This window comes from Onychomys torridus, chromosome 1, assembly GCF_903995425.1.
Source record: "Onychomys torridus chromosome 1, mOncTor1.1, whole genome shotgun sequence".
Lineage (NCBI taxonomy): Eukaryota > Metazoa > Chordata > Mammalia > Rodentia > Cricetidae > Onychomys > Onychomys torridus.
The window spans coordinates 24678608-24691658 of NC_050443.1; the positions used below are offsets into that span (position 1 = coordinate 24678608).

At 45.1% G+C, this 13051-nt stretch overlaps 1 protein-coding gene across 11 annotated transcripts in view; it reads left to right on the plus strand.

The window, feature by feature from the left end:
* Znf536 (zinc finger protein 536) overlaps positions 1 to 13051 on the plus strand; it is a 453564-nt gene that overhangs the window by 278208 nt on the left and 162305 nt on the right. For all 11 annotated transcript variants that reach the window (XM_036179480.1, XM_036179490.1, XM_036179517.1 and 8 more), the window contains one exon: positions 11245 to 12813. In XM_036179480.1, the coding sequence (XP_036035373.1) occupies positions 11245 to 12813 (1569 nt within the window). The remainder of the gene's footprint in view (positions 1 to 11244; positions 12814 to 13051) is intronic.

The following is a 13051-nucleotide window of genomic DNA, read 5'->3' on the forward strand; positions in this document are numbered from 1 at the left end:
CTAAGAGCAGAGGTTTCTGTCTGTCTGTCTGTCTAGCTGTGTCTCAAGGAGGGCAACAGACCCTGGCTCTCAGGAAAAACATTACCAAATGAACAAAGTAGTGAGTGTATTAGGGAAAGTAGCCAGGCTCCTGGGGAGTCATCACAGACACCTTGCTTTCTCAGGTTATATCAACATCAATATACATCTTCCTTCCCAGGTTGAAGGACAGCACTTAAATGGTGGTGATAGTTATAGGGCATTGAAGTTTTCAGGACATTAAAGCAATCTGTAGGGCACCACTGCTGGGCTGTGCATGGGGGTGTGGATGCTAGACCAGAGATATCTTGTGACTGATTTTAGCTCACTTGGACATACAGCCCTGGGCTGGTTTGCTGGGGAGATGTGGCTTCTTGTGGGTTAAGGGTGCAACTTGCAGCAATGTCAGTGAAGGCTCCTGGTGCCTGTCAACCTGGAGATGAGAGTGGCTTCCAGGGTCCACATCCACCCTATCACAGGTGAGGAGATTTCTGCAAGTCTGGTGAATGGCACGGCGGCAGATAGATGCTACTTCCTATGACTTCACACTTTGGGACACATTTATTTCTTTTCTCCAACTTCTGTATCACGGACTTTTCAAGTTTGTGACACAGAGAGAAGCAAGACAAGGCCAACAGCAGCAGCATTTCAGAAACTTCCTCCATAGGGAGAAAATGAAAGAAGCCATGGAAACATCACACTTCCAGCACCCTGCCCCTGGAAGCAACATTTGCTGGGTTTAAAAAGGCAGAATGGAAACTAGATAAAGATCAATTTTCTTTTTATCTAAGAACAAAGAAGTTGAAAAGCACTTACACTTGTGTGTCTCAATAGAACAGAAAGGGTTACACATTAGAAATCATTGAAGTAAACACTCATCACCACAATGTGAAAGCATAGATGACACACATAATTTAAAAAAAAATCAAGACCCAGTTATTTCTTAATATGTGATTTTATGTGAGGTTCAAACAGTCGAGCTGGGGTGAATTGCCCTCCATGCTGCCTCTTGGGTGTCCATGCTTCTAAATGGCATGACTGGAGGACAGCAGGCCATGAGAACAAGAGAGCGCACTTCCAAGTACCATCTCTTAAAACTCTCCTGTAAGGGACGCATATGAGGGCATTTAAAAATCCAACCTGTAATGAATACGATTTAATTGGTTTGGCTCTAGGAGGGACCATTCTCTGCATTTTTCTATCCTACTCCATCTTTATTAGAAGTCTTGATCGTGTGACATCAACTGATAAAAACCATTTTCCTTTCTTTTCTCCACTGCATTAACTTAATTACTGCTCTTCTTCTCCCAACACCTGTTTATTAGAGAGGCGCTGAGTAGAAGCAGCATTCAGACAGCTCTGAACATCTGGGGGCTGAGGAGAGCCTGCAGGTAGCTAGGACATTTCTGTGCCCCCCCCCACCCCAGCTTCTGACAGATTGGTGGGGGTTGGGAGGTAACTTCAGGACCTTTGGAGTCCCTGGCATCACTCAGCTCCCAGAGATTCTCCCCATCCCAGCCCCAGTCTGGCTCCTGTTAAGGAAGCAGCCTTGCCACCCAACCTGGAGGAGGGGGAATCAGGTTATTTCTGTTCTGGAGGATGCTGCCCTGGGCTAGTTAGGACTTGATGACCTGGTCACTCACATCTGGACAACTTCCCTTCTATTGCTCAAGGGCTGTAATTTGAATTCAGATCCAGTCAGCACAGGCTGAGAGGAGCTTGAACCAGAGTTCCAAGGGGCAATGGGACATGTCTATATGGTTTATATAGTCCACATTACATACTAGCTCTCTGTTGGGCAGACTATATGGTGACGGTTGATTATAATGGAGAGGCTGAGGCAATGTCATGAGTTTGAGGTGAGCCAGTTTCAAGGCCAGCATGGGTCTAAGGGGATATTATAATGGAGGTGAAAATTCCTATCACCTAGTAAAATTGCAACATCAAGCACATATTTTATTTTTATGGCAGTAGAAGCTCACTGTCCACCAGTAGCACAAGAAGTCACAATCAGAACTCTAAAGGACTGTGTTGTTGGCTTTTCCTTAAGTGGGGCTTGAACTTAGGACCTCATGTACACCAGGCAAGTGTTCTAGTGATTTATCCCTGAGTGAGCCACAGCCATTACAGACAACAATTCCATATATTTTGTGTTTCCTGTGTCTCTTGATTTCATGGAGAACTCATCAAGGGATAGACCTATTGCCATCTGGGTCTGTGTAAGTTCACTCTGCCCTGTGATATTCTCATGGGGGTGAAGTTGATTGTCATAAAGCACCTCTATCACTAAGGGATACAGGACTGTATGTATGTGATCAAAAGGAAACTGGCTTACATCACTGCAGAGTCTGGGGCATCCCAAGATCTGCAGTTGGTCTCCCAGAGACCCAAGAGAGCCAGTATTATACACTCTCACTGGATAATGACTCAAATGCCCAAGACAGACAGACACTCTAGCTCAGAGACAGCCAGGCAGAGATAGTAAATTTCCAGCCTCCTTCACCAGATGGAGGAGGCCCACACATGCTGGGGAAAGCCATCTCCTAAATCTACAGAGTCCAGGTTAAATCACCAGAAACTTTCAGCCATACCCAGAATAATCCTTATAACTGGATGGCCATTCCAGCACCTAGTCCAGAGAACACTAGTGGTTGTAGATGCATCTGCTAGCATTGAGTCTTAGCATGCAGTAGGAGACATGGATGCCCCTGACGTTTGCTAATCATCTTACTGTTGGCCATATACACACATATTCTATTCCTTCTTTTCTATGTCTCCTTCCCTAATACCACCTTGAGAAATTGGGTGGTGCTAGAGGAATACTCAGAAGGGTCACCTGATCCTTTTCATGTGCTAGAGGCAGGCAGGTGCTGATGGGTCCTTATGTTTGCCACTAAAGTTACCCCACCCTAATGGGTGACAAATGCATCATCCCACGCTTTGTGGGCTACAGACCAAGAAGTAAGCATCACTATTATGACTTATCTGCATATGGATCCAGACCAAAGAGCTATGGCCACAGCAAGGACCATTACAGAAAAATGTAATCAACAACCTCACTTGTGAAAACTTGGAGGCCCTAAAGTTCAGCAACTAATTAAAAATAAATCTCATTAGTTTCTTTCCCCCTCTCAAATTATGTGAGTGGTTTATTAATCTGGTGGTGGTGAGCTTTGCACACCGGTTCTCATCCCTGAGTAGGGATCTTTTCACAGGGATGCATGGGCATGAGGAAGCCTAGGGTGATTATGCAGGGGTCTCAGCTGTGGTCAAGTGGCCTAGGCCCCTGTCTCTGGGTCACACTTGCCAGCACTGCTGCTTTCTTTGGAGCTGTTTCTGTGACATAGCAACTGAGACTGGCTGGCTGGGGTGCAGGGAGGACCCACCCTTGTCCTCAACAGCATGAGATTCTCTTTTACATATAACCTTAGAGGATAGTGGGAGAGCTCTCCTTTGTGACCCTCAGAGGGTACTAGGTCCACAGGGGTAGGAGAGCCATCTGGGAGGCGCCTTGCCAGGTTACTGGGCTGTCTGCAGCAGGACAGCCACTACCAGGTACACTCTCTGAGCTTTCCATGTATGGGCCCGTGCTTAACTCTGTACACCACTCTGCTAGGGAGTCTCCCAGCATGTTGGTGACCATGATTCCTCTTACCACCCTGTTGCAGGAAAGGAAATGGAGGCTTGGAACTTGATGCTCTCAGCCTGTAAGCTACTAAGCTAAAGTGGGCTATTTTCTTAAACTGTTGTATTCTAAAGCTTTCCTTTTGCTCAGTGCTCTGTCTTGATATTGCTCACTGCCTGAACTTCATTCTTGCTTTAGGAAATTACTACATTTCTTTGACAGAGTATGTCTACACCACAGCCTGCAGGAGAGCAAGAAGTTGCTTATACTCACAAGTGGTGTAGATGCCGCCTCCAGAAAAAACCTAACAGAGAAGTATGATACATCCAACCTATTCTCTGGTCCTAGCTCAGATTGGAACCAGGCCAGGGCTCCTTGACCTCGTATACTTCAGTTTCTCCACCAGTGCAATGAGTGTAGGGAAATATGAGGCAGGGGAATGGCCAAGGTAGGCTCTTCCGGGGGCTCAAATCTCTGGAAAAAGTTTCAGGGCAAGATAACTGCCAGTGGATATGATCCTCTAATCACAGGACAGCTCCATGGAAACTGCTCTCCCCTCCCAGTGGCATCCTGAGTCTTGGCTGCTAGGGATACCAGTGGCTTTCATCTACCTTTGCCTATGTGTGCTAGCGAGCTGCTGTAACACACCACACACATAGAAAGTTCCATGAACACCTGTCCCAGAACAAGTTGGATTAGATGGGACTGCTCTTTCTATCTCCTCTTCCAACAGGGGAGTGTCTGCTGTCATCCTGCATTGTAGAACAACCATTTGAGCCATGATAGGAAAGAGAAACAGTATCTCCAAAAGGAGCTATCTCCCTCTTTCTTTTTGCTTGGATCTAAAATGCCCTTTTTTCTATCTCTAAGACAAACTAAAAGCCCATTTTGTTCTCTTGTCGTTCCTCATGGCTGCTCTTCCTGTCTTTAATGACATCCCAAACTTTTGTGGGAAATAATTGATTGAATTTAAATTTCCTTAAAAGTTTAAGAGGTAATGTTACAGTATAAATTTTCTAGCAAACACTAAGTAGGGAAATATCCATTAGTGAAATTAACTACAGTTTCTAGGTAGCTAACAATGTGGCGTATACAGTAGGGCATGGCTAATGAACACTGCAGTGGGTGATATTTCATTATACAAATTAATGCTCACATTTTAATGGGAAAGTCACATAATGAATCTCGGCTTCAGTGACAGCAATTAGAGACACAGATTGTCCCCTTCTGGACAAGGCAGTGTTTAGCAATAAGCAGCTGTGTGAAAAGTCTTCAGGTTTACAACGTATATATGCTTTGGGGGAATTAGTGTACAATTTATATTAATGTACTGAAGCTTCACTGCAAAGGCACCACCGTGTTTATCTCTCCTGGTATTAACTAAGCAAAGACATGTAGGAAGACTAAATAAATATCCAAAAGAGGTTGCAATACTAGAGAATATTCAGTTACTCAATTTAAAAGTGGAAACACTTTTAGAAATTTAGCAAAAAAAAAAAAAAAAAAAGAAGTCAGGCACACAGATCACTTCTTAATATAATAATAAAGGGGTTTCCAAAAAGAGTGCTATGAATCTGTATATATGTATATATTTATTTGTTTATTATTATGGAGAGGTACTATTGGATGCTTGCCCTGAAGAGTTCCAAAATAGCTCCCTGGGAAGGTAAGAGTTCTTGTGGAACTCCCAGGTATAAAGTAGTTGTTGAGAAAAATAAAAGATAATCTGGCTTTATTTTTTATTCTGGATATATACATACATACATACACACACACACACACGCACATATGTGTGTGTGTGTGTGTGTGTGTGTGTGTGTGTGTGTGTGTTTCTGGGTATAGTTGTGTGCACCTGTCATTCTAGCACTCAGGGGCTGAGGCAGAAGTATCATGAATCAAGGGCAGCATGAGCTACACAGAGAGGCCTTGTATAGTGATATTTTATTTGTATTGAAATGTGATTTTATTTATGTGTTAATAAAGTTGCCTTGAGGTCAGAGCAAGCCAGAGCAGAAGCTGAGCAGTAGTGGGGCACGCCTTTAATCCCAGCACTAGGGAGGCAGAGCTAGGTGGATCTCTGTGTGTTCAAGGACACAGCCAGCAAGGCAGACACACGCCTTTAATCTCAATAGCAACCATAGAAGACCTGAAGGTCTGTACAAACAGGCACTGATGAGGAGGTCATGTGGCTGGGTTTACAACCAATGAGAAAACAGAACAGAAAATCTATAAAAAGATAGGACACAGAGAGGTAGCTCTCTTGTGGAGAGGAAGAACAGCAGAAGCAGTGAAGGGTAAGGTTTTCCGCTCTTGCTCTGACCTCGTGGTTTTTAACTCTGCAATTGGTTCTGTGTTTGTTATTTAACAAGCCGGTTACATCTACATATGACCATGGAAAAATAGGACAAAGAAGTGATTAAACCACCACCTGGTCACATATTTCCAAAAGCTTCCAGTCTAATGATTAGGAGGAGGTTATCAAGGAGATTACAAAATTAAATATATATTTCATGCTACACATTGGTGAGAAGTTGACTTAATTTTAAGATGTTTCCAATATGTTCGTTCATTAGTCCACCAAAATAATAAACTTATTAATTAAAAAAAATGTATTATGTCTTTTCTAGCCCAACTCTCCTTTTTAGAAATATATTATATGGCCTACATTGTATTCCTTTAAAAACATTGTGAGAGCGTCATTAATGTTCTTACCTTCTTCCCTCAGTGTGTGGACAGCCTAATTTTGGACATCCTTGTACTAAGGCACAGGTTTTGAACTAGCTTCCTGTTCTAGACCCATTCTTCAAGCCAGTGTGTATCCTGGCCCTCTGAGTGTCTGAAGTTCTAAAGTGAGATGGTAGTATATAAATGAAGGTAGGTATGTGAGCAGCTGGATAGGAGAATTCTCTTAGAAAATCAGAGATTTGGACTCTTTCAGAGGGTTAAAGTTGAGTGGAAGCCTTCATTCCCCTTCTCCACTGTTTTCTGTGCTTGTGATTTGCTTAGAAGGCAGAGTGTGCAGCTGCTACAACAAGCGAATGTGAAGACCAGGGAATCCCAAGCATCCTGAAGGAGACTGGAGAAGTCACAAGCCCCAGCAAAGCCTGGGGCAGTCTGAGGGATTCCCCTGGGAGAGTTAGACTCATTATGTGGCTTAAGTGACCAATCATTCAACTCGACAGAGCTGCTGACAGGGTCCGAGGTTACCTGTGCCACCTAGCTGCAGAGGGAATGACTGTCCAAGTCTTCAGCAGAGTCAGACCTCAGTTAAGAGAAACTGGATGAACTCACTGCCTGGCTTCTTATAGAATTCTGCCCATGTCTGTAGCTTGGGACTTGTCACAATCAGCCCAGAGTGCTGGCCTGGAAGAACGTGTCCAGATGCAGTGGCTTTGACCATGAAGCTATTCAGTACAGGTGGACTCAGCATTTGCTTGCTGGCCAAACAGAGGAGGGACCTTGACCATTCCTCCAAGCTGCTAAACTTGCTGATACAATTTCCTTGCTATTTCTTACCCGACTCCATCCAGGGCAGTGTTGTGCAAAGTTTGCCTCCTGAGCACACCCAAATGCATCCTTGGGGGAAAGAATGCATAGTAAACAGCTGGGATGCTCCCAGTGGAACATAAAGCCTAAACCCTTCCCATGACACATTACAGCCATCTACTAGGTCTGCCTGGCCAGAACATTCTCCATCAGGCTACGCCCCTCTCTGGAAGCCCAGGAAGCAGTAAAGAAATCAGCATGTCAGAGGGTTGGGGCTAAGGTTTTTCAAGTCACTTAAAAACTATGAAAAACCTCAATCCAAGAGGCTTTTTTCTTTAAGGTTTACCCCTTCATCACTCTGGAGTACTTACGCCTGGGGAAGCAGGAAGTGGCAACCCAAGCAAAAGCCCTTCAGGACCCAGTCAGAGTGTAGTGATGCACAGAGTGGAGAGAGACAGTACTACAGAGGGCAAGGGTGGATGAAGGGCTTTCTGAACCTGTGGAGGCAAAACAACCCCTGAAAATCCCAGAAGAAGGGCCTAGAGAGATGGCTAAGTAGTTAAGAGCGCTTGCTGCTCTTTTAGAAGTCCCAAATTCTTGATTCCCAGCATTCACATGGCAGTTCAAAACTGCCTGTAATTCCAGTTTCAGGGTGTTCTAGGCCTCTGTCCTTTGTCCTCCCAGGGTACTACTGCCACTGTTACTACTGCTGCTGCTGCTGCTGCTGCTGCTGCTGCTACTACTACTCATACACACACACATAAACACACACACACACACACACACACACACACACACACATACACACACACACTAAAAGTAAATCTAAAAGAAAAGCAAAAGCAAATCCAGGAGGAAGCTCTTTAGTCTTAGGCCAGTGAGACTGCAGCACTTAAGGGGACCATTGGACCATTCTGGTTTCTAGCAATAGCTTCTCTGTCCTGGGATCAGAGAAAGTCAAGGCCTCTTCTGAAGTTTAGAGATGCTGACATGGCTGTGTGTGTGAGACTATGTGTGTGTGATATCTTTCCTAAGAGCAGTAAGTAAAAGAAGGGATCTAGTCTTTACTTCTTTACTCAGTTTCGAGGGCCAGCAAGGGTGCTCAGAGGTAGGAGGTGCTCGTTCATGCATTCACATGTACCTGTCTGTGTAAATAAGCACATTTCTGGATAGGTGTATGTGTATACACAGGTCTCTAGCCCCTTTTGGAGGCTTAGTGTGACACTTGATTTGAGTTGAGAATAAAGACGAAGCCTCAAGGGACACGCGCTCTAAAATCTCACATTACAGGCTGAGGGAACACATTTCCCAAGACAGGATCCCATGTCCCATGGGGCACAGAGAAGCATGGGGTGCACAGTCTCTGTTTCAGACCCCTCAAATACCTCACGATGTCTAGCTTGTCTTCTGTGCAAAGCTGCATCACAGCTCTCACCGTGGAGGTATTTCTTAGGGAGTTATACCATGATCTCCATGCAGGCGATGCAGAGGGCTACCTAAGGACTTTGGAAAGATCAAGAGCCCTCCTGGTACTTCTAGGCCTCTTAGTTCAGAACAGGATGAGAGAGCTAGATATGAGCACTCGTTAAATCCTCCCAGGCAACTCCATGTTGGTTTTTGCAAGGAAGAGTCCTCACAGTAAGTATGCACACCAGAATTACATGCAAGTTGACGCTTTGTGCAAATGCCAACCTCTGGCCCGCATCCCAGACCTTGGACACAGCACTGGTGCCTTCCCTGACTCCCTGATGTTTGTCTTGCACAGGGTAGACTGAGAACCAACACCCCAGTATGCAGTTCAAACATGTAGCCCTGGGAAGTATAAACACATACGCTCTGCACATCCCTGTGGTCCTGCCCTGCCCACTTCAGGCCTTAGCCAAAGCTGCATTCTGCTGCCATGCTTTGTCTATAGCCCCTCCATCAGATCCACTCAATCACTTCCAGGTGCTTTTATGAACAGCAGCTCAGATACTTGCTCATCTCAGCTGTGTGGCTGTCCACTTGCTGCACCCTCCTACCTAGTTTGCACGGACCTGTGAATCAGGATCTAGTCTGGGACTCCAGACACATGTTCCATGCCTACTCCCTCACTGGAACTAGCCACTAGGCTTAGGCAAATGGAGTCAGCTGGACATCAGCTAATTGGATGTACTTCATATTGCCAGTGGTTCCCTGCCCATACAGTGGTGCCTTAGGTGTACCTGTATCCCGAAGTAGGGAAATGGTCCTATAAATGTAAAGTCTGCCTCTTTCTGTCAACAGTTTTTTTTTAAGATTTATTTTTATATTTTACATATATGAGTGTCTGTCTGCATGTTTGTCTGTGCACCATGTGCATGCAATGCCCCCAGAGGCCAGAAGAGGGCATTGGATCATCAGGAACTGGAGTTAACAGTTTACTGTGAGCTACTATGTGGATGCTGGGAACTTAACTCAGGCCCCCTGGGTGAGCAACCAGTGCGCTTTAACTGCTGAGCCATCTCTGCAGCTCTATGCTTATAGTTTTGATGTAGCCAAGACAGCTGTGGAGAAAGTAGACCCCCAGGGCACACAAGTACCCAAGGAAGCCTCAGTTGCTCAGTGGCATGCACTAAGAGCTCTTGGGGCCCTCATTTGAATGTAGCAGGTGCAGTGTCTCTTAGGTCAAGCACACAGTCCCCATGGTGTCTCCTGCTCAACATCTGGGCTGTTAGTGTTCCTCTGAACACCCTCTGCTTTGAGAATTGGGAGTTAATGCATGACATTTCCAAGACTAGATGCAGTGAAATGGCTTCAGAGTACCCCTACCCCAGTGATTTGTTTGGCTTTCTGGATGTTTGACAATAGAACATAGGACAAGGTGATGGGAATGGGCGTGTGTGTGTGTGTGTGTGTGTGTGTGTGTGTGTGTGTGGCGGGGATAGGGGTGGCAAGCTTCCTTGGAGAAATTATTGTAGTTTTTACAGAGAACTGTAAGCTAAAAGCTGTTATTACCATTCCTCTCTTCCCCAGAGCTTTCTGTGTGCAAAGTCTAGAAAAGAGCCAGTATTACCTGCAAGTTCTTGGAATGTGTTTAAATCCACATTCATTTACCTCCTCCTTGGCCCTCCATGTAGGTTGTCTGTTTAAGGGACTCTCTCTTCATCACACAAAGAACAATGGAAGTTGGGTGATAGATTCAAATAAATATTTAATTCATGAAAATAATCTTATATGTTCCAAAACACACTTTAAAGCTATTTTGTTCTCCAGAAAGGACCCATTACAGGTAAATTACATAGCTTACTATACAGCTTCAGGACTGCCGTTAGTACAAATTTTAGGCTTGACAAAGACCAGTAAGATAATGTTAATTTCAAATCCAGAAACTAAATATACTCTGTGCTTTTTATTACTCCTTTTTCTCTTAAGTTTTATCGGCTGCTTTTCATCTTAACAATATGTCTTTACATCCCGCCATCACAGTGCACTGTAATGATATTAATATTTTATAGAATCGGTATTTATAGTTCTTTATTTAGAGACAATGCAGTAGGTCTGCAGATATCAGAGCCCGTCTGGAATGGTGCCCTCCAAATAATGATGAATTGCTTGTGCGGAATGCCATTTGCTAATTATATCCATGATTTACTGTGGAGCAAGGCTTAAATCATTCATTTCAGTCTTGCATAACAGTGCCATAGAATTTTTAGGTTTAAAAATGGTTTCCATGTGTATAATTTAAACAACTTCTAGTGCTCTTGTATACACAAAATATTCGAAGCCACTCATTTGTTACATACTCTGTCTCTTTAAACTTCTACTTTTAATGATCACTGTGGTCGAAATTATTATGCTTAATTTTCATAATCATAGCCTTTAAATCTACAGCCGTTCTCACATGTTAGATAAAGAAAAAGATAGCTAATTGTGTGTAGATAGTGTGTCATCCCTCAATAGTCCCCAATGGTACAAAATCATTAAAAAAGCTTAAGAGCACAAATTATTCTTCTATTAAAAAACAGTCGTTCTCTAGCTAATTATTAGTTTGGGCTGCTTTGTTTCAAAGAACAAATGTTGATCCTTCTAGCCTTGTTCTGTATACCAGAGATGAGATAAACACTTGGTTTTTCTCTTCCATCGATATCTTGCAGGTGAGAAACCCTATAAGTGTCCTCACTGTGACTATGCTGGCACTCAGTCAGCATCCCTGAAGTATCACCTGGAACGACACCACCGGGAGCGGCAGAACGGAGCCGGGCCACTGTCAGGACAACCCCCGAACCAAGAGCACAAAGATGAGACCTCCAGCAAAGCGCCTTTGTTTATCAGGCCAGACATCCTGCGGGGGGCTTTGAAGGGTCTCCCTGGAATCGACTTCCGAGGTGGTCCTGCTTCTCAGCAGTGGACAACAGGCATGCTCTCCTCTGGAGATCACCCAGGGCAGGCCACTGGCATGTCCTCAGAGCTGTCTTCAGATGCCCTAAAAGGTCCCGATCTTCCTTCTAAAAGCTCCCACTTCTCAGAGATCGGAAGGTCTTATCAAAGCATGGTGAGCAACGGTGTGAATTTCCAAGGGTCCCTGCAGGCATTCATGGACAGCTTTGTCCTCAGCTCTTTGAAGAAGAAGGACACAAAAGACAAAGTCCCATCTGATGCCCATTCCATGAAAGCCCATGTTGTGGACAGTGGAGAGGAGAGGGCCAGCGGGAAGCCCTCACAGAGAAAGTCTGAGAAATCGCAGTATGAGCCTCTGGACTTGTCTGTGCGGCCTGACGTTCCCACTCTTCCTGGCTCCTCCGTGACCATGCAAGACAGTATTGCGTGGCACGGCTGCTTGTTCTGTGCTTTTACCACATCATCCATGGAGCTTATGGCCCTTCACCTCCAGGCCAACCACCTAGGCAAAGCAAAACGCAAAGATCACCCCACAGGGGTGACAGCCAACTGCAAAGATCAGGTGCGGGAGGCCATCAAGGTCCCTGTCCTGCCCTCCATACAATCAAACAAAGAGATGGCCCATTCTAGCACTGTTGGTGCACTAGACTCTGCTCCTGAGAAGATGGCCCAAGGACCGGCCAAAGAGACTCTAGGGGACCATAAGAGTGGTCAGTGGCCCAGCCACATGGACCCTACCTTTTGTACCTTTCCATCTGACTTCTACAAACAGTTTGGCATTTATCCCACAATGGTTGACTCAGGGGCCCCTGGCTCCTGCTCCAACAAGAATCCTGATGGGAAAACCCATCTGGAAGATGACACCCCTCTTCTGATCCCAGAAACCACAAATAAAAACACTACTGATGACCTCTCAGATATTGCTTCCTCCGAGGATATGGACTCCTCCAAGGGAGAAAACAATGAGGATGAGGAGATTGACACCGAACCAGAAATGATGAGCAAGCCACTCTCTGCTCTCAGCAAGGATGGCAGCAGTGAGGGCGGTGACAGCCTGCTGCCCCCAGGTGCCTCCCAGCCCATCCAGGGACTGGTCTCAACTTTAGCCCAAGCATCAGAGGAACAGTGGCACAATCCAGGCCTCCTTCCTGCCCAGGACCCTTCAGCAGGGCTGCCAAAGCTGGAGCGGGGTCCCCCAGGGTTGGAGAAACCCATGAGCATGCTGTCGGTCCTCAGGGCCTACAGCGCAGATGGCTTAGCAGCCTTTAACGGGCTTGCAAGCAGCACAGCAAATTCTGGATGTATCAAGAGGCCAGACTTGTGTGGTAAGTTTTAGAATCCTCTTCCTTCAGTTCATTTCCCCAAGACATCACTGCTAAATTGTGCATTAAAAAACAGCAACAACAAAATTTAAACTGAACCTTAAAAAAAAAAAAAAGCCAGTGCTATATATACAGTGTAGACAATCATGAAAGTCAAGTTTCATTACTATTGGGGTCCAACTTTCTATGTAATGCCTGTACAGAGGCATGGGAAGGAGACAGTACCAAAGTGTGAATTCTC